The 27,983-nt window shown below is 46.8% G+C and overlaps 1 protein-coding gene across 2 annotated transcripts; it reads right to left on the bottom strand.

Annotated features, from left to right (window-relative positions):
* Positions 1–84: 84 nt before the first annotated feature.
* Mcl1 (MCL1 apoptosis regulator, BCL2 family member) lies at positions 85–27,777 on the bottom strand. 2 transcript variants are annotated; one of them, NM_021846.2, is made up of 3 exons: positions 3,754–4,449; positions 3,248–3,495; positions 1,364–2,526 (listed from the first exon to the last, which is right to left on the bottom strand). In NM_021846.2, exons 1-3 carry the CDS (start codon positions 4,379–4,381, stop codon positions 2,410–2,412), a joined length of 993 nt encoding a protein of 330 aa, NP_068618.2. In that variant the 5' UTR covers positions 4,382–4,449; the 3' UTR covers positions 1,364–2,409. The 2 variants fall into 2 exon arrangements, with proteins under 2 accessions (XP_063138510.1, NP_068618.2); XM_063282440.1 differs by lacking the exon at positions 3,248–3,495 and having other exon boundaries at positions 85–2,526; positions 3,754–27,777.
* Positions 27,778–27,983: the final 206 nt, after the last annotated feature.

The following is a 27,983-nucleotide window of genomic DNA, read 5'->3' as shown; positions in this document are numbered from 1 at the left end:
TATTTCACTTACATTTCAGCTGACTTCCCTAAAAGGCTTGTGCAAAAAAGAAGGCGATAAGAAAAGACCCATACCACACCTTACTTTGGGGGGGAAAAGGTTTATTTTTTCCTCAGAAGAAACAGACTGGGGAACATTTACAACCCACATTAACTTGCAGTTGGTCCTAACCCTTTCGGGAACAGGTGTTAAAATGTTAGGTGCTCTACGGAATGAAGGTGTTCACCCCAGACAGAATGTACATGGACGATGCTTGAAGACTGCATGTTTTTTCCCTGAGAGACGTGTAAGACAAACAGAATTTGCTGAGAGCCATCTTTCCAAACAGCCCCTCCCTCTTCACACTTTGGAGGATGTGCCTCAACTATTCATCTAGTCAGCACTCAGACCACATGCTGCTTTCCTTCTAAATCAATCCCTTTCCCAACCATTTGAACTCTCCAAGTCTTCATAGCCCTGGACCGAAAATACCTACTAAGATCCTATCTGTACTTCAGCTTTCACACCTTGTGAGCTGGGAAGTCAGGCTCCTAGTAAACAAAACTTCCATGACTGGATTATGAGGCCAACCTTTTAGTTACCTCAACCTATAGGGTTTATTCAACTACATAAAGTGCTCTTAAGTCCAAAGAGATAAACATAAATAAGCAAATTATGATCAAGGATAAATACATAGGTACAAATTGCTCCACCAAGATGGCCTCATGTCTGAGATGGGTAGGCAGGGTACTTCTTCCCCATTACATTCTTAGTCATTTGATTCATGCCTATTTTTATCTGCAGCCTTGACTAAAGGTCACATTCTGAGGCTGAAGCTTTCAAATGACCCTAGCTTAAACACCTTCAGTTTACCAGTGGCTTTTATATAACTGGGTTTAACGAAACCCATGTTTCTCTAAACTTGAGAACATATTCACACTTGGAGCAAACTATAAAGCTATGATGTAGCTCACTCCAACTTTTGAAATTCCCAAGGGGACCTTTGATGCTTTTCTTACCAAAAGAGGATAAAGTAACAATGGAAAACATCCCATTCCAAGAATGTCCATACCTAGTTACTGTTGGTCACAGGGCTCAAAGAGGAAGTATTACTATCCTCTAACAAGAAAGTTGTGGTGACTGACTTAGGATGGGGGAAGGATTACTTAGGTTTGAAGTTTTGGGGTTAGGGTTAAGGGTTCTAATGCAGATAACATGGCCAGGAAAGAGCACAGGGAGGAAATGCAGACGACTACATCTATAGGGGAACAGGAAGCATAACAAGCCAACATGTAAAGGAAGGAGAAGCCAAGGTTAATTCAATAAGACAGGTGAGACACCTAGAAAGACCAATACAAAAATTCCAAACAAAGCTTGGCAGTCATTAGTAGAAAAGAAATACATATTTGTTTTATTGACACCAGGCTTAAACTTGTGTTAAACAAGTAAAGCCTGTGAATAGCACCGTGGTAAAGATTAGTCTGCTTTCCCAAAGCATTTTACAATTTAGTAAGTCAACAGGGGATCAAATGTCTTACATCTACCTGTGATCCTTAAATACAGAAACAGATTGGATAATTAACCCTGCATAGTTATAACTCGGATTTGTTCTACTACAACCAGTCCACACACACAACTGGCTCTGCATATACACTAGAACTGATCATGACAAAGTTTTAAAAAGCTGTAAGAAATACATTTCTAACTAGAGAAGTTGCAAATTTCAAAAGGGTATGGAAAAACTAAATCCAAGACTTCCTTTTTATGTTCAAAGAAATAGACTTTCTGTAAAAATATATACAATTTTTACAGACAAATACATTTCATAAGTTTTCTTAAAAATTGAGGCTGTTCAGTTTTGTAACTAATTAATGAACCTTATTAAGTCAAGTACTTTTTGGCCATCACTAGACTAATAAACTTACGCACACCTGGGCCTGCTCAGAGCACATCCTCCTTCACCCTCTTGTACAGCACTGCAGCTTCTAGCCAAATTGGTTATTTGTAGGTTAAACATCCATTTTACACAAGTCACCACCATTGTTAGGGCTTCTCTGTCAGCACTAGGAGCAAAGTAAAGGGTGCTGCATACTTATTGAACTCTAGGACTAGCCTGGTGACTGGCCACTCTTCCATCTCCAGACAAGGAAATCAAACCTTTCCATTCACCCTTTTCATTCATTCTAGAAGTCCTCCATGGCCTCCCAAAGTTTGCTGAGAGTGAACTTTGCTTCATTCAGACAGTGACTCTTCCAGAGGGAGCACTTTTCCCATGTATTTATTCTCGTTAGCCACAATTCTGTAGCCACTTTCTTTCTGCCGTGTTATAATCCTGGGCAGCTTCAAGTGCACCTTCATAAACACATTTGTTCTCACAGAAGCATGTAGTTGGTGGCTGGAGGTTTTAGAGTCCCCTATTGCACTCACAAGCTACCTTATTAGATATGCCAGACCAGCCCCTACTCCAGCAACACCCGCAAAAGCCAGCAGCACATTTCTGATGCCGCCTTCTAGGTCCTGTACGTGGAAGAACTCCACAAACCCATCCTAGAAAACAAAAAAGAAAAGCACATTTTCAAGTATGGGTTTCTGCTGTTTTAACACTAAATACAGAGAAAGGGTGAATTAAAACATCCCCCAAACAAAGGTAAACCAATTATTTACTTCTGTCATGCAAGAGAGAGAGTTCTGGAGTTCTTTTTAGTGAGTAACCATTCACAACAGTTAACTTACGGCAACTGTATATTGCACCTCAATTATTCTAGCACAATCTGAACAAAAGAATTGAGGGCTATTCAGGTAAAAGACAAATCCTAACTACTCTTTGGAACCCCATGTAGTATTTCTCCCATAGGTCAATGTTTCCTTGAGTACACCTTACACCAGAGCTCTTTGGGTATTAGCTTCTAAAATGCAGGCTCTACCCCTTATCCATTTGATTAAAATGAGGGGCCCACTGGGAATGTAATCTAGTCACCACAGGTGACTCTTACTTCGTCACGGTTTGAATCCACTGCTCTGAAGATTATCCAACTGAATTAGAACAACCTACAGGATACAAGACCTTTTGGTACAATTCAAGACTGTCATAGTCAGATTTTCTCTGGACCTATCACCTACAACGACCACCATCAAGCAACAAGAGATACACAAATTAGATCTGAAGCCAGAGAGGACCTTTGTTTAAAAAAACATAGCGAAACCAAAACCCTGCACCCCATTTCCACTCCTCCATGGCCTCTTTAAACCACAAGGCAAACAAACTTACCCAGCCTCTTTGTTTCACAAGCCAGTCCCGCTTCGTCCTTACAAGAACGTCTGTGATACTTTCTGCTAAAGGTTCGATGCAGCTTTCTTGGTTTATGCTCTTTAAGTGTTTGGCCACAAAGGCACCAAAAGAAATAAGAGTCACAATCCTGCCCCAGTTTGTTACGCCATCTTTGAAAACATGGGTCATCACTCGAGAAAAAGATTTAACATCGTCCTCGTTTTTAATGTCCAGTTTCCGAAGCATGCCTGAGAAGAAAAGCAAGAAACCTCATGGCCTCCTTTGTCTGCAGCGGGGCAGGAACCCCCTTGCCCACCCACGATGAGGGGACCAGGCTCTAGAACAGTCAGACGGACCCCACGCCGACACTGACATCCCACCCTTTCCGGCCTTTGAACCCAACAGCCAGATGGGCGGAAACAATGACTCACGGCCAGAAAATTCTGGTTTCAGAGCCAGGCTCTGGCTCTTCCCGCACGGCCCGGCCCTCCCTGGGCGCCGCTTACCCTGGAAGGCCGTCTCGTGGTTGCGCTGCACGCCGTCGCCCACGCGCCGCAGGGTCTCCAGCGCCCTCCGGCCCGCTGCGCCGGCCTCGCCCAGAGGCTTCGCGTCCTTGGAGCCCGTCGCCTGCTCCCGCAGGTAGCGGGAGATGATCTCCAGCGACTGGCGGTACAGCTCGTCGTCTTCCTCCTCAGGCGGCGGCGGCGTGGAGGGCAGCGAGCCGTCAGCTCCGGAGCTCTTAGCCGCCTCGCTCACGCGCTCCAGTAGGGGCAGCACCGCCGGGCGTTTGCTGAGCACCTCCGGCTCGCAGCCGTCCAGCTCCTCCTCGGGAGACATGATGGCGGCGGCCGACGCGGCCATCTCCTCAGGCGGCACGGCGAGGAGGCCGGGCGACTTGAGCAGCCGCCTCTCTGCCGACGCGGTGACGTCGGGGTCCTCGGCGCCCACCGGAGGCGGCCGGGCGACCACCCGCGCGCCGGGCAGCAGAGCGGCCTCCCCTCCCCCCTCGCGCCGCGCCTTGGCCTCCTCGGCCGCCAGGCGCGTCCCGGCCGGAGAGCCGCCGCCCGCGCCGAGGCTAGCGCCGCCGCAGTACAGGTTCAAGCCGATTACCGCGTTTCTCCGAAGGCCAAACATGGTGGGACGCCGCAGGCTCAGGGGGGGCGAGAGCGGGGAAGGCCGCGACTCCAGACTCGAGGCAGGCGGAAGTCAGGAGTGAGGAAGGTTGTGCCCTGCCACCGCCTTAGGGCCGCTCTGACGCAAGCGAGGACTTCCCGTAAAAGGGGAGAGGGGCGGGAGTTTCCGGGAGCTGGCCGGGCCACTCCGTGGCTCTTCCGGCTGAGTGCTCTCGCGGTTCTGAGGAGTACCGTTGGCGGAGCGCGGTTGCTAAGCTTGGCTCGCGGATTGTACTTTTATGTCCTGTGCAACTCTCATCTCCGCTGGCCAAGTGCTTGGTTTCCCTGGGAATAGTCCCTGCTTGAGAGTGCCTGCTGCATTGTGCCAATTTTTGAATTTCAGGCTGCCCTGGAACTCTGCGTAGCCCAGGCAGGTCCTAACATTAGGCAGTTCTCGTCCTGGCTCGATAGGCTTGCATTATCTATCCTGTTTTGTTTTTTTACCATACCTGTTCTTAAACATTTTTTTTCCTTGAGTGCATGTGTGGACGTGTGCCTGCCTCTAGGTGGGTGCTGGGAGTTGAACCTGAGTCACCCGGAAGAGCAGCCAGGGCTCTTATTCTCAGAGGCATCTCCAGACTCCTGCACCATACCACTCTTAACCATTGATTCGCTTAGAAATTAGGGGGAGTCCGCTCCACGCGTTCCAAAATGAGGACACTTCATGGATTACTATTAAGGGATTATTTCTGTGGAGCCAGGTTCAACTGGTCAAAGGCTCCTGCCAGTGAAACCCAATCCTAAAGTCCTGAGTTCAATACACAGAACCCACCTAAAGGTGAAGGAGCAAGACAACTTTACAGAGTTGTCCTTCGGCTGCCAGAAGAGCCTAGCTCCCTACCCATCCTCAAACACACCAAAAGTCTAAAAAATGAATCCTTTATGGTGACTGGTCTTATAGCTCAATTGGTAGAAGTGCTTCCCCAGTCCCGGGGAGGCAGAGGCAGGAGACTCAATTTAAAGATCATTTTTGGCTACATGATGAGCCTGCTGTCTAAAATAATGATAGAGTTTGCTTGCCCCTGTGGAAGTCCCAGGTTGACCCCCAGCACAGCATAGAATGGTGAAGATCTTTGTTGTACTAGTGTACTGGCTAGACTTAACATCAACTTCACACAAGCTGGAGTTACGTGGACTGGTGGTCCTGGGTTCTATAATAAAACAGACTGGGCGCTGGGGATTTAGCTCAGTGGTAGAGCGCTTACCTAGGAAGCGCAAGGCCCTGGGTTCGGTCCCCAGCTCCGAAAAAAAAAAGAACAAAAAAAAAAAAAAAAAAAAAAAAAAAAACAGACTGGGCAAGCCATGGGAAACAAGTCACTTAAGCAGCTCCTGTCCACAGCCTCTTCATCAGCTTCTGCCTCCAGGTCCCTGCCCTGATGTCCGGTGATGAACAGTGAGTGATGTGGAAGCAAGCAGAAGTCAAACAAACCCTTTTCTCACTAGGCTGCTTTTGGTTATGGCATTTCACCACAGCAATAGAGACAGACCCTAACTAAGACACTCGGCCTCCATAGGAAGCTCCAAGTCACCAGTGTTAGTTAAATGGTGAGACCCTGTCTCAAACCAAATAAACAAACAAACAAGCAAGCAAGCAAGCAAGCAAGGGAGCTGGGAATGTGGCTTAATTGGTAGAGTACTTGCCTAACAAAAACCCTGGATTTAAAACCCTGTAAAGTGGCTGCACACCTTTAGTTCCAGAACTTGGGAGGCACAAAACAAAAGAAGGCCTGGGGAGACAGTGGCCCAGGGAGTAAAGACAATTGCTGTCACACCCCTGGAACCCACACAGTGGAAAGGAAACTGAGTCCCGAACATTGTCTCTGACCTCCACACACGCATTAAATCTATACATTTTTGTCTTCAGTGTTTGGAGACAGGGTTTCTCTGTGTATTGCTGGCTGCCCTGCTACTTGTTCTGTAGACCAGGCTGGCCTCGAACTCACAGAGATCTGCCTGCTTCTGCCTCCCACTACCCAATATAAATAAATGTTAAGTTACAGTAAATAAGGAAACAGGGACCACATGGTTATTTGTAAGACAAGAAGTAGAATCCTAGTTTTATAGGATGTGGCAGGGAATATGGAGAGAGGCATTTTGCAGTTGTACTGACTAAGAAATATTTCAGTAAGGAACTTTTAATCACGAAACAAGAAGTAACCATAAGCTGGGATGGGACACATAGGAGGTGACAACTTAAATGTTGGGACTGAGAGAAATTCATTTGTGGTTGATGACTTATAAGAAAGCTTTATGGAAGAGAAAGTTTTGCCCAGGTTGGTCTTCAATTGGAAGCCATCCCTGCCTCAGCCTGCTGCATTCTGGAAGTATAGTCATGATACAAGCGGCATACTCAGCCTGACCTTAAAACAATATCATCTTAAGTTCTGTACATGTGCGCATGAGTGCAGAGGCATCTGGAAGTCAGAGGTGAGGAAGCTAACTTCTAGAAACCGAACCTGGGTCCTCTGGAAGGGCAGCATATTAGGTTGACCCCTGAGCCACCTAACCATCTCTCTTTTAAAGCTTTTAGACACAGGGTCACAAGTAGCCTTGGCTGGCCTTGAACTTGCTGTGTAGCTGAGGATAACTTGAGCTAATTAATTCTCCTGCTTCTTCCAAGGTTCCCCCCCACCCCCACCCGGGTATAGTATGGGTTTGGATTCGTGTAAGTGAAGGGTTAAAATTTCTAAAAGTTAGTCATGAACAAAGTCTGACTATGCCTGAAAGAATTGAGATAGGGCTCCAAGGACACTGGCCATCTGGAGCTACCCCTGGAGCTACCTCCCTTCCTTTCCTTCACTCCCTGATGAGTCATCCCTTAGTTGAGCGAGATAAGACACCTAGCCCATGTTGCCAAGATGCTAGAATGCTTTGTTAATACAATTCCGCGCAGAAAAAAAAATAACTGTACACCCTTTGTACTAGCCAATTACTGGTTTTCCCTATATAAGCTCCTGCCTAGAGAGGCTCGGGGCTTGACTCAATCTCCTGTGTGAGATACGTGTCAGCCCGAGATCTCGTAAATAAAACTGCCTCTTGCTGATTACATCAAGACCGGCTTCTCGTGTTTCCTGGGGGTACCCCAACCCGTGACTGGAGCGAGAGTCTCCCCAAGTCCTAGGACTACATAAGCAGTTGGGAAACATGACATTGAGTGTCATGGTGTATGCTCTAATTAATTTTCATTACTGATTGTGGGGTTAGGATGAATCAGCAGAAGGGACTAGAGGCAAAGGAATAATTGAGTCTCCTGCAGTACCATAATGTACTAGTGTGCATAGCTGTAAGCCTAGCACGCTGAAGACAGAATTCTAAATCCAATGCTAGCCTAAGCCACAGAGAGAGTCTCTTGTCTCTCAGAAACAAAAACAAAACAAAAACAAAAGCCGGTGCTAGGAGGGGTGACTTATCCCTGGACTCCACCAGTGCTTGACAGGCAGCTGGGCAAAGGGCCAAGGTCATCCGCTGTTACTGTTACATAATGACTCTGATGCTAGCCTGGGCTACCATGAGATCCTGTCTCAAAAATCAAAATGTCCAAACACATTAAAACCAAAACATTCAGAAACAGAGTGTCCTATAATGAGCAGTAGAAGTGGAAAAAATACCCTTAGAAACACAGGAGGGTGGCTTAGGGGTAAAGGTGCTTGATGATCTGAACTTGATCCCAGGCCCCAGGGGACAAAGAGAGCATGGAGTGCCTCAGGTTGCTCTCTGACCTTCACAGGGTGCCAGGACATATACCTCCCAGAGTCTGAGGCTACACTTTACAGGCAGAGCCATGGAGTAGTCGTCAAATTAAAGAAGAGAGAGTCTTCTGTACTTTCAGGGTAGAGGTATGTGTCCTTGAAGATTATGAGCTACAAGGATTGGGCTGAGAGCAGTTGATGGACCAGAAGCATCCAGAAGGCCCTGGGTTTGACCTGTAGTATTCCACAGATAGATGTGGAAGGTAGGTACAGCTGTAACCCCAGGATTGCTGAGGTGAAGACACCAAGCTTGGAGGCTGGAGCTCACCCAGTTCCTGGCCAGCTCAGTCTATTATAGAATCCTGTTAAACAAAAGCAAACATCTCCACTCACCCAAGAGAGAAAATACAAAAACAAGTATTTTATTTTCTAAAAACTCCCATGAATGTCCCATGAATCCTAAAGTGGTAACTGTAACAGTGTGTTAGGCCATGCAGTTAGCCTCTTGAATAGGTTTGCACAGTACACACCCCAAGCCTAGGAAAATGTCTGTTGCTCCCCCCTTCATCCCTTATATTAGATTAGGCAAGTATGACTTTTATCTTTTTCTTTTTTTCTTTTTTTTTTTTTTTTTCTGGAGCTGGGGACCAAACCCAGGGCCTTGCACTTGCTAGGCAAGCACTCTACCACTGAGCTAAATCCCCAACCCCGCAAGTATGACTTTTATCGCTATGTAGCTAGGGATGTCCCAATATTAGTATGTTTTATTCGTTTGTGTGTGTGGCAGTGAGTGCTCAGAGGACACCTTAGGCCCTGCAGATTGAATTTATGACCTCAACTTGGCTGTAAGCTCCTCTGCCTGCTGAGGGATCTTGCTGCCTGGACCATACATTTATGATCCTTTGGCTTCTACCTCTGAGAGCTGGGACTGTAGGGATAAGCCACCTCGTCCAGTTAATTAATGTTTGGTTGCTTTATTTTTTAAGTTTGTTTGTTGTGGGGTTTTCAAAACCAGCTTTCTCTGTGTAGCCCTGACTGTCCTGGAACTCACTCTGTAGACCAGAGTGACCAAATCGAGATCCACCTGCCTCTGCCTCTGGAGAGCTGGGATTACAGGGATGGGGCACTACTCCCAGCTTTCAAACATTGTTTTTTAAATTAGCATGTAAAGTAATGGGTTTCGTTATTTCCATACATTTATGTCATACTTTGCTGTTATTCCTCTCCCTCCCCTAAACCCCCTGTAATTCAGTTTAAACTGTGATCTCCCAAGGGGAAAGAGGGAACTCAGAACAGTGCGGGAGAGCTGGGAACCAGCAGGGAATCGGGAGAAAGTGTAAACATGAGAAAAGGAGACACAGAAATAAATGCTGCAAGTTAAGAGGAAAAGTCAGCCCAAGCAAGAGCAGGAACTGCTGTTCATCCTGGTCCTTTTCCAGTGTGTAAGTAGACCATCTCTATAGCAACCATCTGCTTCCTGCCTTTCTGTGACTGTATAGTTTGAATTGCTCAAGTGTGGCCAAGGACCCCAGTAAGTGCAGGCTAGGGGAAGTAAGTGGTAGTAAGTAAGGAAGACTGCAGAAAAACAACAACATTGTTTTCGCCTCCCGGCTCCTATGTCTCACGGGCTTCAGGCACCTCTCTTTCACTCTAAACCCTTAAGCTAGGTCCTTTATTAACATACTCTGCAGGGGCCCTCCAAGGTGGTGCTCACCATTAATCCTAATACTTGGGAGACCTGCAGGTGGGCATGGAGACATATCATTTCAAAAAGAAAGAAAAAATATGTCTCCATGTAACCTCCAATCAAAGGCACATTTTCTGGTCTCTCCTATCCTTACTCCCTCTCACAGTAAGAAAACGGGTTTTGTTTTTGTTGAGACAAAGTTTCTTTGTGTGACACAACCCTGGCTGTCCTAGAACTTGTTCCTCAGATCAGACTGGCCTCAACTCAAGGAGATCCACCTGCCTCTACCTCCTACTGTGCTGGAATTTAAGGCATGCACCACCACTGCCCCGCAAGAAAAGGCTTTGTTTTTTTTTTGTTTTTTTTTTTTTTTGGTTCTTTTTTTCGGAGCTGGGGACCGAACCCAGGGCCTTGCGCTTCCTAGGTAAGCGCTCTACCACTGAGCTAAATCCCCAGCCCCAAAAGGCTTTGTTTTTAATTTGCTGGTTCTGAGGATCAAACTCAGGGTGTGAGGCAGACACTCCGCTTCTATTTTGTCTTTTTTTTTTAGGGAGTGGGGGAGGGGAGATGACGTCTCTCGTAGCCTTGAACTCTTGACCCTCCTTCTTGGTGTCTTCAATGCTGGGCGGCTCCAGGCTTAGGCAAGCACTGTTTGCTGACCTATGACCTCTGTACATCAGCCTAAAAGGGGCTCAAGTCCCGACCTTGATTTATAGCACTCACAGGTAAAACCAAGTTTTGCAAATATTTTGTGATATTTTTACCAATTATGTAAACTTTTATCCAATTGGGGGATCCCCTTCATGAGCAAGAGGAAGGACAGAGGCTGTGGCTTCCCATTTTCACCCCAGGTGCCACTTTCGAGGCCACCCACTGAGGGGAAAAGAGGGGAGACTCCCATCTGTGTGTGTGTGTGTGTGTGTGCGCGCATGCATGCCTGGGAGCATGTGTGGTGTGGTGTGTGGGTGTGTGTCTATAAGGGTGCATGTCTGGAAGTGTGTGCTTCAGCATCTAGAAAAGGGGATTGGGTCCCCTGGGACTGGAGTCACAGACTTGATCAGTCTTTTGGGTGATGGGGATTAAACCCTGATCCTCTAGCAGAAGTCAGTCTCTGAACCAGGAAGCATTTCCAAAGCCCAGGAAAGTCCCACCTGATGCTGTGGTAGCCCCTGTGTCACTGAGGCATGAAACTGAGGCTAGGCTCTGGAATTCTTCCTAGGAAACTCCAGGGGGCATTTGACAATCTTTGTGTTTGTGGGTCTCTCTTTTTTTGATACAGGCTCTGGTTCTGTAGCCTGGCTGACTTGGTTCTATGTAGTCCAAGCTAACCTCAAACTCAGTGATCCTCCTGCCTCTGGCTTCTGGGTACTGGGGTTATGAGTGTGAGCCAACGTTAGGCTTGCCAGTGATGTCAGTAAACATCTTTTTTTTTAAAGATTTATTTATTACATATAAGTACACTGTAGCTGTCTTCAGACACACCAGAGGGCATCAGATCTTATAGGTGATTGTGAGCCACCATGTGGTTGCAGGTATTTGAACTCAGGACCTTTGGAAGAGCAGTCAGTGCTCTTAACCACTGATCCATCTCTCCAGCCCATCAGTAAACATCTTGAAAGGCAGAAGGCAGCCTCAGAGCACAAATTATGCTGCTCAAACACCGACAGACCTCAGTTGTGCTAATAAAGGTGCTGGCCTGTGAGGTTTCTTCCCCTTCTTTCCCTCTTTTTTTTTTTTTTTAAATTGTATACAAATGGTTGTGAGCCACCATATATATGGTTGCTGGGATTTGATTTGAACTCAGGACCTCTGGAAGAGCAGTACAGTGCAGTGCAGTGCTCTTAACCACTGAGCCATCTCCAGCCCATAGCCCAGGATGACCTCAAACTTGTGATCCTCCTGTCTCAGAAGTTTGAGAGTGTGTAGTTTGCTTCTAACAAACGTAGTCAACACTGCCCCCCCCCCCCCCCGGGTACAGCTCGTGGTCCAGTGAGGAATCTCTGGAGTCAGTTTGCAGCACAGAGCAATCTATTCTGAGTTCACCTTCGCCTTGCCTTGAATCAGCTCACTCCGAGCAGGTACTGTGGTGGACACCTGTGATTCCAGCTCCCAGAGGCAGGAACCCAGCTGCAAGGCCAGGGCTGTGTAGCAAGACCAGGGCTGTGTAGCAAGACCAGGGCTGTGTAGCAAGCCAGGGGTGTATAGCAAGACTTTGTCTCAAAACAACAACAACAACAACAAAAAAAAACCCAAAAAACAAAAGCCCAAAAATAGCTAAATCAATCAGTTGGGATGGAGAGAGAGCTCAGCGGTTGGTTTGGTTCCCAGCACAACGTTGGCTGTTTCCCAACCACCTGCAAGTCAAGCTCATAGGAACCCACATCCTCTCTGGTCTGCAAGGCACCTGCACTCACGTGCGCATACCTCGGTCCAGACACATATACATACGTCCATACGTATGACTAGAGTAATAAAAACCTTTTAAAAAGTCATCTAGAGGAGAGAATCTGGATTTAGGAGAAGCTACTTGACAGAGGTCATGCAGCCAGGAAAAAGGATTTCTCAACCTTGTTTACATCACTTGTGACTGACTGCACAGAACTCAGGGAGCTCTAATGACCCACTAGTTCCCAAATTCTCAAAACCCTGTACTTTTATTCTTTTCTCTTGTTTTATTTTGTCTGAGCCAGAATCTGCAGAGTTCAGGGTGGCCGAGAACTCACTGTGTAGCTAAAGGTAAGCTGCCCCCACCTTCTGAGTGCTCAGGCCAGAGCTGTGTGACATGTGGTCACCTCCAGTGTGGTGCCGGAGAGTAAACCTAGGGCTTTGAGTGACTGAGCCACACCCCCAGCTGTGGTCTTGTGAATGAAACCCAAGGATTCATCCATGTCAGGCAAGCACTGTGTCACCAAGTTCTGGTGGTTCTATGTCTCCTGCCTTCTCTGCTCCCCTCCTCTCCTTCCCTGGCCTCTTTCCAGATCTCACTGTGTTGCCCCGGCAGAACTCAAGACTCCTAGGCTCAAGCCATTCCTCTGCCTCCAGCTTTAAGTATCTGGGTTTGCACGTACTGCCACACCCATCCTGGGTATTTTGCGTACTTTAGGACCATTAGAAGAGGAAGTGATGCAGAAATCCAGTAGAGGAAGCGGGAGAATGACTCAGATTGTCCTAATCATAAAAAGCACTTTGAAATGACCTTTAATGTCAAAGCAAGACTCATGACAACTGAGTGATGCCAGGACTTTCCTTTGTGAGGCTGAGTTAGGATTCACGTGGGATAGCTTTAGTCACAGTCCACTGTCCCTGCCAAAATCAAACCAAAACAAAACCCAAAAACCAAAAACCTGCCTCATTGCTCTTGTTGATGTTTGAAAATCTCTCTCTCTCTCTCTCCCCCTCCTTCTCCTCCCCCTCCCCCCAGGGTTTCAGTTTCATGTAGCCCCACTTACTTCAGACTCCCTGTAGCCAAAGACAGTTTTTGAATTCTTGAGCTTCCTGCTTACCCTTCCCAAGTGCTGGAGTTACGGGTCTGCAGGACCACAACCCAGTTTGCAGTTTGAAATTCTGTTGGCTGAATTTTGGCTCTGGTTAAAAACAAGCATAGGTCAAAACAGCTCAGGGTAAGGTCACCTCCCTCCAAACTTAAAGACCTGCGTTCAATCTCCAGGACTCATGTGGTGGAGGAGAGAACTGACTTCCCAAAGCTGTCCTCTGCCCTCCGTGTACACACAGCTGCACTTGACATGCACGCATGCCATAAATGTAATAATCTTTTTTTATTTTATTACTATTATTTTGGGACTGGAGAGGTGGCTCAGCACTTAAGAATCCTCACTCCCCTTCCAGAGGACACCATTCCAGCTCCCAGCACCTCTCTCAGGTTAACATAGAACAGCCCGTACCTGCCCTCTTCAGGTTTCTGCACACACATTCCTCCAAACAAGTATATAAAGGTGAACAACAGTTTGAATGTAATTTTGAAAAGAACACTGTGTGTTGTCTGGCAATGCACAGATGTAACCTCCCAGCATTTAGGATGCTGAGGTGGGAGGACAGACAGGTAAGTTCTAGGTCAGCCTGAGCTAATGTTGAGATTTTGTTTCTAACATGGGAAAGGAAAGACTCTGAGAGCATGATCCAAGGAGGAAATCCAGGGATGATTTGAGAAAACTTGATGTTATGTAAATTCTATCCAGTCTTTCTATCTGAATCTGCTGACAGATTTACTAAGGCTTCACAGAGACTGTGTGGATCTAGCATGGGCAGAGTGCTTGCCTAGCATGCACAGACCCGGTGTTTGTGCCTGAGTACCATTTGCACCGAGTATGCTGGTACACGCTTGTAATCCTAGCCCTTGGGAAGTAGAGGCAGGTGGAGCAGGAGTTTAAGGGGTCATCCTTGGCTACAAAGTTGAGTTCTAGGCCAGACTAGGATACATGAGTCCCGGCCTCCAAAAGACAAACAAAAAAGCAAGCCCAGTCCATCTCTTTTTTTTTTTTTTTTAAAGAAGATTTATTTATTCTATGAATGTGAGTACACTGTTGCTGTCTACAAACACACCAGAAAAGCAGAAGAGGGCATCAGATCTCATTACAGAAGGCTGTGAGCCACCATGTGGTTGCTGGGAATTGAACTCAGGACCTCTGGAAGAGCAGTCAGTGCTCTTAACCTCTGAGCCTTCTTGACAGCCCCCATCTTCTTTTCTTTTCTTTTCTTTTTTTTTTTTTTCCAGAGCTGGGGACCGAACCCAGGGCCTTGTGCTTCGCTTGCTAGGCAAGCGCTCTACCACTGAGCTAAATCCCCAACCCCCTTCTTTTATTTTTTAATTTTTTTAAAGATTTATTTATTATTTATAAGTACACTGTAGCTGTCTTCAGGCACACCAGAAGAGGGCATCAGATCTCATTACAGGTGGTTGTGAGCCACCATATGGTTGCTGGGATTTGAACTCAGGACCTCTGGAAGAGCAATCAGTGCTCTTAACCACTGAGCCATCTCTCCAACCCCCTCTTTTATTTTTTAAAGACAAATTTGAAACAAGCTTTAATTATATACTTGTCAGGATGATGGACTCTGGCCAGTCACATTCAGGCTTAAAAAGATAAACCCCGGGGCTGGGGATTTAGCTCAGTGGTAGAGCGCTTGCCTAGCAAGCACAAGGCCCTGGTTCGGTCCCCAGCTCTGAGGAAAAAAAAAAAAAAAAAAAGATAAACCCCATAAAGCACCATATTTCCCATCAGGTCCAATTGGGCAAACATATATCCTGATTTATTTCCTGTCTGTGAACGAGCACACCCAGTGCGGTGCTCAAACTGAGTTGTTGAGGGGAGTGGAACCCGTGGCTGTTGTCTCCCACCAACAGCAGCCTCCAGCTTTTCAGGAACGTGGCCCACAGTAGAGGCATTTTTGTTTAGTGGTCCCCATCTTCTTAAAATAGGATTAGCATATGTTCACTGCTCAAAACCAGAGGCTCATTATGGGATTTTCATATATGTATATTAAACATGTATTTTGCACATATTCCCCCTCCTGTTGACCCTCTTCCTCCTCTTAAATAGCCCCCTTCTACTGTCAAGTCCAATATTTGTGCAGTCTAGACAAACGTATTTGTCATTCTTGTATATGGCTGAATCAACTCCACTCTATGTGTACACACTCCACGTCTATATATTCATCTGGGCTGTTTCCACTTCCTGGCTGCTGTGACTAGAGCCACAGTTAGAGTCTGTGGAGAGATCCGCCTCCCTCTGCCTCCAAGTGCAGAAGTCAAAGCTTTCATTCCTATGGTCAGTTTATCATGGTCTCCTTTCATGCACCACAGTGTGGCTCCAGCATCCTTCTCAGAGCTCACGCTGGTCACTGGAGGGTTTCAAAGGCAAGTAACAAGGGGCATTTCCACAACTAATGGCATTTGTTTAGACCCAGGGACCTTGTAGAAGGCTGCTGTTTCCAAGGTCAGAAACAGTTATTCATTGGCCTTCAGGTCTTTTTAAAACTACATTTTTATTAGCATAAGCATATTTAGGCTTCTGGGGAGGGAGTCAACAGCCTTACTCAGCTGTGACCTCTGAACTGCAGTAACAATCAGTGTGGCAAGACAGGCACAGTAATGGCTTTTGGGGTGAATCTTTTTCTTTTTCTTTTTTTTTGGAGACAGGATTTCCTCTATGTAGCCCTGGCTGTCCTAGAACTCACTCTGAAGATGACCAGACTGGCCTCGAACTCAGAGATCCACCTTCCTCTGCCTACTAAGTGCTGGGATTAAAGGTGTGAGCCACTAATGGCTCTGACTAGATTTAAGGCCTCTTCACTGGCGAAAACCCATGGTTTGGGAGCTCAGAGGTCCAGAGGTGAACATGTAACTGTCTACTGCTAAATGGACGTAGTATGAAACTGCCCTCTAGATTCATGTCTCTGAGCCCATAGATACATGTGGCTCTCAGACCTCACCAGAGACCTTGGTGCAGTGGATGGCAATTAATGCAAAACCTCACAAGTGATCAACGCATGGACAATAAATGATGGCAGTTCTCAGCCACAGATGGGCCACCTACACCACCCTGGCGAGGTTAGGCAGAACCAGAGGAAAATGCTGTACTGTGGACATGACAAGACCACTCACTGCGCTTGGGAATGTACAGCAGCTTGTGGTCACTTCCTAAGATCAAGCCAGTATGTCCGACAGTGGTGGGGTGGTGCACACCTTTGATTCCAGCACTTGGAGGCAGAGGCGAAGGCAGAGGCAGAGGCAGAGGCTGAGACAGAGGCAGAGGCAGAGGCAGAGGCAGAGGGAGGTGGGTCTCTGAGATCCAGGACAGCCTGGGTCTGCAGAGTGAGTTCATGGATAGCCAGCCAGGGCTACACAGAGAAACTTACTAATCTAACAAGAGAGGTGGGGAGGGAGCACCGGTTTTCAGGCTCCAGTGCTCCTGTGGATGGCCCTACACCCAGGAATAACTACAGCACAAAGGGGAGCTCACAGGTTATTAAAAATGATGGCTCCAGAGGATCTCGGTTTGGTTCCCAGCACCCACATGTCACTCCACTTCCAGGAGATCAGACTTCCTCTTTTCGTTTCTGTGGGCACCAGGCACCCACATGGCACAGACACACATGTAAGCAAAACACCCAGCACATAAACCAAAGCACACAAAGCACGGGGGTGTGGGAGGTGGGCTTGGGAGGCGTTGGGGTGAACACCACTAAGATACACTGTATGAAATTCTTAAAGAATTAATTAAGGAGAGGGGTGAGAATGGAGGCTAAGCTCTGGGGAGGCAGAGGTTAGTGGATCTACATAGGCCAGCCTGCTCTACATAGCAAGTTCCAGGCCAAAATTCCTAGGCAAAGTCCCCCTGAAGAGTCTCCAGACCAAAATCCCCAGGACAAAGGAAAGACCTGAAAGGTTTGGATGGGGAATTCTGCGTCATGTGATTTAGTTCAGCAGAGCAAACATGACAAAGGGTATGGAGGTACCATAAATGAAGAGCTGGCCAATGACAAGACTGCTTTCTTAATTCCCTGTTACCCCCAGAAATATGTAGGGAAACATGGCATGATTCAGGTTGTGGGATTGGCCCCAAGGAGCAGGCTCCTGTTTCAACTTCAGGAGTTCTAGGTCATATTTAGCTACTTAGGGAATTAGGGCCAATGTAGCTACATGAGAACCTGTCTCAAAACCCAGAAGCCACCAAGAATATAAAACAGTCATTTGAGACAACAAAATTGCATGTTAGCATTCAAACAGACACCTAAGGAGAGGAAAAACTATAATCATAAGGACTTTCAAAGCCACACAAAATAGTTTAATGATTGGTATTAAGAATTTAGTGGGGCTGGAGAGATGGCTCAGCGGTAAAGAGCACTGACTGCTCTTCCAGAGGTCCTGAGTTCAAATCTCAGCAACCACATGGTGGCTCACAACCATCTGTAATGGGTTCTGATGCTGTCTTCTGGTGTGTCTGAAGACAGCTACAGTGTACTCACATATATAAAATAAATCTTAAAAGTAAAAAATTTAGTGGTGCTGGAGAGATCGCTCAGTGGTTAAGAGTACTGACTGCTCTTCCAGAGTTCCTGAGTTCAATTTCTGGCAACCACATGGTGCCTCACAACCATCTGTAATGGAATCTGATGCCCTCTTTTAGTGTGTCTTAAGATAATGACAATGTACTTATAATGGAAAGAAAGATAGGAACGAATGAAAGAAAGAAGGAAGGAAAGGGGGGGGGAGTTAGTGTTTGGAGGCTGGAGAGATGGCTCAGCTGTTAAAAGCACTGGCTGCTCTTCCAGAGGACCTGAGTTCAAATCCCAGCAACCACATGGCAGCTCACAACTGTAACTCCAGTTCTAGCGGATCAGACACCTTTGCACAGGCACACATGCAGGTAAAACACAGATGCACACAAAATAGAGATGGCTTAGTTAAAAAGCATGTCTTGCTCCTGAGAGAGGACACAGTTTGGTTGGTGTCTAGCATCCCTATGGTGGGTCACAACCTGACTCCTCTGACTTCCAGCCATACGCAGATGTAGTGCACATATGTACCTGTAGGCAACCACTTCTTTTTAAGATTTTTTAATTTTATTTATTTTATGTATGTGAGTACACTGTAGCTGTCTTCAGACACACCAGAAGAGGGCATCAGATCTTATTACAGATGGTTGTGAGCTACCACGTGGTTGCTGGGAATTGAACTCAGGACCTCTGGAAGAGCAGTCAGTGCTCATAACCACTGAGCCATCTCTCCAGCCCCCCCCCCCCCGCAACACTCATATACATAAAAAATATAACAGAAAAATTAAATCTAGAAAGGAATGTAATGCTTGTTAGGTAAGTAAATAAAGATTCTATTCCATTTGTTTGGGCTGGATGACATGGTCTTTGTACTAATTTTTTTCCCTCCAAACGTCTTTTTTTTTTTTTTTGGTTCTTTTTTTTCCGGAGCTGGGGACGGAACCCAGGGCCTTGCGCTTCCTAGGTAAGCGCTCTACCACTGAGCTAAATCCCCAGCCCCACGTCTTTTTTTTTTTAATATATATAACATTCTCTCAGAGGTAGGACTTAACACTACCACTCACCACTCAGAGAATCGAGCACCAAGGGGTTTCTTGGTTAGTACTAAAACGATTTTTATGAGGCAGACGTCAGGTGTCCACCCATCCCCTATCCTCCTGCCTCAACTTTTGTAGTAGCTGGGATTAGTCACAGGAACCACAACACCCAACTGAGAGCTTATCATCACATGTACAACGCATGCCAACACTTCATTTGGCTAAGGGTGGCAAAGGCTGTTAGTGAGGGCTACACATTTCCATGTGGGCGGGGCCGAGGTCCGTTCAGCCAGAGGAAGTTGCCCCTTCCCCCTCCAGGGTTTCTTAGTTCCTCCCAGGGCAGGTTCTTTTGCTCTTCTTTCCTCATAAAGCAGACTTACAAATTTGGGAAATTTTAGACTAGATTTGTTCTGCTCGGTTTGTTGCCATCCTGTAAACCCCCGCAAATACAGTTTCCTAGTAACTTAGATTTCCATGGTTTTTATTTCTGTTCTTTAAAGATGGGCTCTTGAAGTCCAGGCTGACTCGACCTGCCACATGGCTTGAACTGCTGACCCTTCTACCTTAGCTATCCAGTGCTGCTGGGGTTACAGAAGCTTGCCACACGGTAGCTCATCCTTCAGACTTTTATTTATTGAAGCCCTGGAGCTTGAACCAGGGCCCTCGGAGGTACAGGCTCTGCTGAGTAGGTAGCTCTTGGCCACTGGCCCTTCCCACCTCAGATTCAATCCCATCAGAGTAAGCGCTTGCCTCTTCTTGTTCTTTTTCCTACTCTAGGAAGACCCTGAACTTCACCCCATCTCTCCACACTCATGGAATCCTGGATTCATTTAAATATTCCACCAACTCAATTCTCCAAGTCTCTTAGTTCTTTTCTAAATTAGATAATTTAATTTTCCTTGTGCAGAAAGTCCATTTGGATGGGGGTAGCCAGGGAAAGGTGCACGCATGCAGCCCCGGGTTCAACTCCATGGTTTGCTTACATCTGTACTGGAAGCACTAGGAAGGTAGAGGGAAACAGGAGATCAGGGTCATCCTTGGCCACACAGAGCTTAAGAAGAGCCCTGGACAACAAGACACCCTGTCTCAACAACAAAATAAAACAGGAAAGGCTTCCTAAACAAGGCGTTTCTAATCAAATTCATTGGGATCAGTGGGAGTGAGGGGGAAGCGATGGGTGTGGCTAAGAATAAAATATCCAAATATATATGTGTGCAAAGTGTCATAACAAAGCCACTGAGTATCATTAGTAAATGCTAATAAAAACAATGTAATGAGGTTAAGATCCAGTGACCCAGATGAGCTTCCCCTAGAGGTCACCATTCTTTTTTCTTTTCGAGATGTATCTGAGTATTTAAATCTAAAGCAGTATTTTATGAGTATGAGTATTTGCATGTCTGTCTGTACGCCAGTGTGCCTGGTGCCTGCAGAGGCTGCAGCTTGCACACGGTTGTGAGCTGCCATTTGGGTGCCAGGGACTGAAACTGGATTCTCTCTGGATTATTCTTTTTTTTTTTTTCTTTTTCTTTTTTTTTTTTTCCAGAGCTGGGGACCGAACCCAGGGCCTTGTGCTCGCTAGGCGAGCGCTCTACTGCTGAGCTAAATCCCCAACCCACTCTCTCTGGATTATTAACTCTTTAATTGTTTGTGTGTTAATTAAGCTTGGGGAACTACTGCCACGAAAACAGCAGTGGCTGGAAGCACGGCTCAGCAGCGGGTGGGGGAGGGAGAGACTCAAGGTCAAGTACCCATTTAAGGAAGTGCTGGCCAGCCTGGGCTTCAGGCAGGACACCCCCCCCCCCTTCAAAACAAACAAAATTCTATCTTCCTAAAATAACAGAACAAACCTCAGATATGTAAGTCCTCAACTTCACAGCCTTAAGTGATGACAAGTCCCTTAGTAGCTGAACCATCCCCACTCTCCACCTTACTAGGCACCCAACTCAGTCCAACTCACAAGTCTCAAATTCCAACCACATCCCTGTGGCCTCTCTGAAGCTTCCCAGTTACTCACTTCCGCCACAGCTGAATCACCTATTCTTTAACTTGGGAAAGAATTCTGTTGGACAGTGGATGGTAACTTCCTAGGCTTCTTATCTAAGTAGGACAGGCGGAGTCTTCACACTGTTGGTCACCAGAACCTTACCCTTTGTTCTCTGGCCCTCTTCCCAGGCAGCTGAGGCCTCCTAAGCTAAGAGACTAGGCGCTGGTACTCACGTTCCTGGTTTCCAGTTTGTTCCTGGACCATTGCTGTCCACATGCATCCTCGGCTGCCTTCAGAACAATGATTCCATGGCTGCATATCCTTCTGGCTTCTGCTGTCCTTTTTACCTATTATTTTGGGGCGGGCTTTTCTTTTGTTCCCTTCTCTTTCAATCCCCCATCCTACCCCTCTTTTTCCCTGAGACAGGGTTTCTCTGTGTAGCCCTGGCTGTCCTCGAACTTGAAGATCCGCCTGCCTGTCTGTGTCCCAAGTGCTGAGGTTAAAGATGTGCTTCACTGCCCAGCTCAGCCTGTCTTCTGCATCCTCTTATGGTTGCTCTTTTAAAACTCCCAACCCAGCTTCTGCCTCAATGCAACAAGTGACTTTAACATTTGAGTTCACAGAGCTGGGAGTAACTAGACAGTGGTAAAGGACTAGCCCAGATATGTGAGGCTCTGGGTTCAATCTACAGCCTTCCTAATAAAGAAGGTAGTGGCCAGAGAGGGTCAGCCACCAGTTGCCTACTTCTAATCATAAACTGCTGTGAGTCCAGACAGGACAAGGACAACACCCTTTCCTTATAACTAACTTCCTACCCAGCTGACGAAATAGAGCATCTAGGCTGGCACACAGTGGGAGCTCAATAAATGTATGCTGACTGGGGCTGTCATGTAACAGAACCACTCGCACCTGACCTCGGCCCATGCTCTCCCTCTGAGAGCCCAGGTCTACTTATCCCCTACGCAGTCCCTCACATGTGTCTACTCCCCTCCCCCTTTCCGAGATACATGCCAGGCAGGCTGCAGACTTGTAGTTCAGACTGGCTGTGGTCTTCCTGCTTCTGCCTCCTGGGATGAAGAGCACCACCCACCATGTTCAGCTGCTTAAACCATTCTTCCCTTCACTACCAAGTAGCCCTGGAGCATTCAGTTCTACACGCAGGGTTTCATCTCCACCGATCTATTGATAACCGTTTTGGGAAGGCTAGAAGTTACAAATCAAGTAGATATTCAGTCCCCTTTTTCTTTTTTGTCTTTTTTCTTTTTTTTTCTGGAGCTGGGGACCGAACCCAGGGCCTTGCGCTTGCTAGGCAAGCGCTCTACCACTGAGCTAAATCCCCAACCCCTCTACTCTTCTTTCGGACAGAATCTCCTGTGCCTCAGACTGACCTCATATTTAGTTAATCAGCAGCAGCAGATGGCTTTGCATTTCTGATTCTCCCTGCTTCCACCTTGCCAATGCTGGGATTATAGGCATGTGTTTCCACACCGCAGCTGGTTTCCAATGCTACAGGGTTACGTGATGGTAAGCAAAATTCTAAAATGGAGCTACATTCCCTCCAAACCTAGCTCAGGTCACCGTATGTATGTACATGTGTATGTATGTATATGCGGGCCATGGTGGGCATGTATAGGTCACAGAACAACCTCTGTTGTAGGCTCTTGCCCTCCATCTTCTTTCTGAGGCAGGATTTCTCTTATTTCTGGATAGGAAAGCTTCCATTAATGCTGCTACCTCTGCCTCTCATCTCACTGGGATTACAGATCTCAGCCATCAAATTTGGCTTCTTGTTTTTGGAGACAGGGTTTCCCTCTGTATGTAGCATTGGCTGTCCTGAAACTCTGTAGACCAGGCTGGCCTCAAATCAGTATGGGATTAAAGGCATCATATGCCATCACTACCTGGTGGACCTGCTTTAAGTGACTCCAGGGACTGAGCTGAGGTCACCAGTCACACATGTGCTTTAATGCTGCTGAGCCTTCTTCTTAGCCCAGATTGTTTTATTTTTACATTTAATTATTATTTTATGTATGAGTACACAGTAGCAGTCTTCAGATACACCAGAAGAGGACATCAGATCCCATTACAGATGGTTGTGAGCCACCATGTGGTTGCTGGGAATTAAACTCTCAGGACCTCTGGAAGAGCAGTCAGTGCTCTTAACCACTGAGCTATCTCTCCAGCTCGATTCTCCCAATTTTGATGAGCTTTCTTCATTCAATTTGGGCCCCAGTCCCTAGCATTTGTAGCTTAAGCTGGGGTCTCCACCTGAGACCACATGAGAGGCAAGCTCACCTTCCCTCGGTCTTAGTTCTGTGCACACATTCAGCAAGGCTTCTGTTGTTTACCTTGTTTGGATGGAGATCACATGCAGCCCTGACACCTCTGAGGAGAGTACTCTACCACTGAGCTGCAGCCCTGGCCCTCCACCTTCCCACTTCCACTGTATAGTTTTGCCAGTATGTCCTAAATCCACAAAATCAGTGCCTCCCCACCTGACTGCACCCTCTCCTCTCCCAGTTTTATTTTCTTTTGATTATGGTATCATCACCACTTACCCAGTAATTCAGAACAGAAATGTTTTTTTATTTTCATTTTTTATTTCCATCTTTCCCCAAATCCTGTATCTCAAAACAATTCTTTTTGTTTTTCAAGACAGGATTTCTCTGTGTAGTCCTAGCTGGCCTGGAACTCAACTCTGTAGATCAGGCTGGGATTTTGGATGTATGTTACCACATAGTCTGTATGTTTACCTTTTAAAGAAACTATCACTATTTTTGTATTTTCTAGAGTTTTGAGTAGCATCATATAAGAATAGGAATCTCTGTACATGTACACGTGAGGGATCAGACCCAGAGGGCTGGTGCATATTGTCCCAAGTGTTCACTACTGAACTACCCTCCTACCCCACTTGTTACGTAGCCCAGGCTAACCTTTTTAAAAAATATTTATTTTGTATACATCATACAGCTTTCTGCCTGCATGTATGCCTGCATGACAGAAGAGGGCATGGGATCCAATTACAGATGGTTGTGAGCCACCATGTGGTTGCTGGGAATTGAACACAGGACCTCTGGAAGAACAGTCAGTGCTCTTAACCACTGAGCCATCTCTCCAGTCCATCCAGGCTAACCTTTTTTTTTTTTTTTTTTTTTTCTTTTTTTCGGAGCTGGGGATCGAACCCAGGGCCTTGCGCTTCCTAGGCAAGCGCTCTACCACTGAGCTAAATCCCCAACCCCCCAGGCTAACCTTTTAACTCTACATTATTTTATCTTAACTTTGAAAGTGTTGAGATTCCACATGTGTGCTACCATGCCTAGGTGCTACAATTTTTTTTTTTTTTTTTTGAGACAGACCTTGTATACCTGAATCCACTATGTAGCCTTGAACCTCTGACCCTCTGACTCCATGTCCCAAATGTCGGGGCTATAGACATGTACCACACAGGGATTTAAAGGGTACCAGAGACCAGGGCTTTGGGGATTCTAGACACACACTTCTACCAAGGAAGTTATATCTTCAAGTTTTACTATGTAGCCCAGGCTGGCCTTTGTTTTGGTTTTAGTTTTTCCAGACAGGGTTTCTCTGTGTAGCCCTGGCTGTCCTGCAACTCACTTTGTAGACCAGGCTGGCCTTGAACTTACAGAGATTGGTCTACCTCTGCCTCTGGAGTGCTGGGATTAAGGTGTGCACTACCTTGCCTAGTGAGGCTGGCCTCTTTAAAACAACTTTCAAACTTTAAAACCTATTTGTCTGCATGTAGGTATGTACACAAGTGCAGGAAGGTCAGAGAAGTCACATCCCTGGGAGCTGGAGTTACAGGCACTTGTGAGCCACTGCCTGGCTGGGAACCACACTTAGGTAGGTCTTCTGCAAGAGCAGCCAAAGCCTTTGCACTGAGCGTCTATTTCTTCAGCCACAGCACAGGGCCTCCCGCCCCCTTCACCTGCCATGCCCGTTTCAGAGTTGTTTATTTTCGGTTTTTTTGAGAGAAGTATCCCAGGCTGGCCTGTAACTCGCTAGGTCTAGTGAAGGCTGGCCTCAAATATGCAGTGCTCCTCCCAAAATGTTTGCATCATGGGTGTGTGACCCATCTGCCTCAAAATCTTTAGGATAAAGGTAGGTCAAGGGCCACCTATGACCTGTCTCTTGCTTCCTTCTTCTCATTTCTGGCCTTGCCTAGTGTATGAATCATTTTTAGTTTCCAGAAGATAGCACCTCTGAATCATTTTCCTGTCCTTTCTCCTGATGACATTTCTCCAGTCTGTGTCTTCGTAAGCTCTCCCCCTCCTCCCCCTCTACATCTCATCTTAGAAAGACATTGTGAAAGAGGGGTCTCGGGGCTGGAGAGATGGCTCGGTGGTTAAGAGCACTGGCTGCTCTTCCAGAGGACCTGAGTTCAATTCCCAGCAACCACATGGTGGCTCACAACCATCTGTAATGGGATCTGATGCCCTCTTCTGGTGTGTCTGAAGACAGAGACAGTGTCTCATATATAATATAGATTCCCCCCAAGTGTGACATTTGCTGACAACCTCCATAACATTCCTTCTTCTCACCTATCTTTAGCTCATCTCCAGCAAGCAGCTCAATGTTACTGTTCCAAGAAGCCTCTACCGGGCCTGTGTCAGGTCTGCCCTCCCAATCCGCATCCCTAGTCTAGGCTGATGACAGGCAGTCACATAGGCAGGCTGCATCTTCAGTGCCTCAGCTTCTCAGTCACTGCAGTGTAAGTTCCTGGCCTGTACATGGTTTGTGCCAGAAAGCTCAGCACTAGGAAGGCTGATACCAGCCTGAGGTGTTTAAGGACATGTGTCCCCCAACCTTTTTGGATGGAGGATGCCTGTCCCCGCAGGAGCAGAGCAAGCTGCTTTACTGAGGGTTAGCAGATATTTCATCAGTATTAGTCTGTACAGATTTGTGAGTTCATGGTGCAGGACACTGGCTTGACTTCCTCTACTGAGCTCCGCCTTAGTGGGCTCATGTGGGGTCTCTCACTGATACGGTGGATTGCATTTCTGTTTAGCTGGCAGGTCACCGAGCTCCAGGAAACTGCCAATTTCAGACCTGTATGCTGAGGCAGAACCATGCCTGGCGCTTGGGTTTGTTCTCAGGCTTGCAGAACAAGTGCCCTAAGCACTGAGCACCTCACCTCCTCAGCCCCAGTCCTTGTATTGATCCTATCTTCTTACCTTCCTATCTACCTACCTAGGGGTGTGTGGTACTGGGAACTGAACCTAAGACTTTGTGTATGCTAGATTAGTGCTTTATCACTGAGCTATATCTGAAGCTCAGATCTGTCTTTATTATATTCCCATAGCCAGTGAACCCTGTGAAGGTATGAACCACATCTGTACACTGCTGAGGTCCTTGAAGGGCTTTACACGCATTGTCTTGTATGATTTAATCATACACTGTATGGTACATACTACACCTCTATAAACAAATTGAGGGAGAATTTAAGAACCTTGCTTGGAGTAATATAAAAAAGCAAAACAAACCCCCAACATTGGGCCAGTGAGTTGGTAAAGAGCCTTGTCACTGAGCCTTCCCACCCCAAATTCAATCCCTGGTGCCCACATGGTGGAGGGAGAGAACCAACTTCCCAAGGTTATGTTCTGAACTCCATTCACACACAGTGGTACCACCCCCTGCAACTCCAATTTCAGGGAATCTAACATGCTCTTCTGACCTCCCTAGGCATCAGGCATAAAGGTGGTGCACACAGATACATGTAGGTAAAAACATACATAGAAAAATAATCTAAAATTGTTTTTAAATACCAAAATCCAGACATGTACATGGTGAGTAAATGTTTGCATGAGGACCTGGAATTCAGATCCCCAGTATCCAAATGAATGCTGGGTGTGGTGGCATGTGTCTCAGTGACGGGATGATACCTGAGGCTGACCTCTGGCCTATACATGCACACCTGCAAACACAATCACACACCACCACCCCCGTTCCAAACACCAACGCCAGGATCTGAAACCCAGCAGACAGCCTGCCATTAAATCCACTTTAGCCAGGCAGGTGGGGACCAGCCTGTTAATTCTAGCACTTGCAAGGCAGAGGACCTAGAAAGTTCAAGGCCAACCTGTTCTACAGAGCAAATTCCAGGGCCAGCTAAGCAGAAAAGGAACCACCTCCCATGAGCTGTCCAGTGACCTCTGCTAGTGCACTGTGGGCACTTGCCTCTCCTCTCACCCCACCACCCACAAAATAAATATAATACAGTAAAAAAAAAAAAAAAAAAAAACTAACTGGACGCTAGAACTAAAACTGCCCCGACATGCACACAAACAGGGGAGTGCCCTGCACATGGGAGTGCATCTTCAACAATCAGAGTAAATTCCTGTTCCACACAACTTGGCACTGACCAATCTAAACCAGATCCGAGCAGATCCCTGTTTGAAATCCCCTTGGTGGCTCCTACACCGTGCATCTCACATCCTCTGAGAGCTGACTCCTCCTCCTGTGCCCTGGTCTGGTCCCAAGACAGTCTTCAGAGGCACCTCACTGTGTCCATGCTGGTGTGCCATTCCATCGTTGTCTGTTCCTCTACCAAAATGTCTTCCTCCCGTCAGTCTCCTGAAGCTGTTGTCTTTCTGTCAGAACTTCTTCATGAAGTCTCTGCTCCCTGCCTCTGTTGTCAACCGAGTACACTCTCTACTCTCAGACCCACATACCTGGAGCTCATCAACAATCCCGTCACATGGAGTTCCTCAACTCCCCCTGGAGACGTAAGTAAACCAAGCTGACCTCAAACGAGTGATCCCCCTGCTTCCGTCTGCTTGGACACACGCATTGCCTCCACCCACGGTTGGGTTTCTGAGACAGTCTTGCTACGGCTTAGCTTGTCCCGAACTTTCAATCCTCCTGCCTTAGCCTCCCAATTGCTAGGACTACAGTATGTAGCACAATGCCTGCATCTCTCACTTCTTTTTTTTTTTTTTTTTTTTTTTTTCCGGAGCTGGGGACCGAACCCAGGGCCTTGTGCTTCCTAGGCAAGCGCTCTACCACTGAGCTAAATCCCCAACCCCCATCTCTCACTTCTTATGTGTAAAAGTGTTTTGCTTGTACACACACATGTGCACTGTATTTGTGCCCGATCCCTATGGAAGCCAGAAGATGGTGTAGGACCCCCTGGA

Source organism: Rattus norvegicus, chromosome 2 (assembly GCF_036323735.1).
Source record: "Rattus norvegicus strain BN/NHsdMcwi chromosome 2, GRCr8, whole genome shotgun sequence".
In the NCBI taxonomy this organism is placed as follows: Eukaryota; Metazoa; Chordata; class Mammalia; order Rodentia; family Muridae; genus Rattus; species Rattus norvegicus.
This window is presented reverse-complemented; position numbering and strand designations above follow the sequence as displayed.

Coding starts and splice junctions, on each gene's coding strand:
- Mcl1 (NM_021846.2), bottom strand. CDS start 4,381: ATGTTTGGCCTTCGGAGAAACGCGGTAATCGGCTTGAACCTGTACTGC. Junction 3,496..3,753: donor CCACGAGACGGCCTTCCAGG/GTAAGCGGCGCC, acceptor TTTTCTTCTCAG/GCATGCTTCGGAAACTGGAC. Junction 2,527..3,247: donor TTGTGAAACAAAGAGGCTGG/GTAAGTTTGTTT, acceptor TTTGTTTTCTAG/GATGGGTTTGTGGAGTTCTT.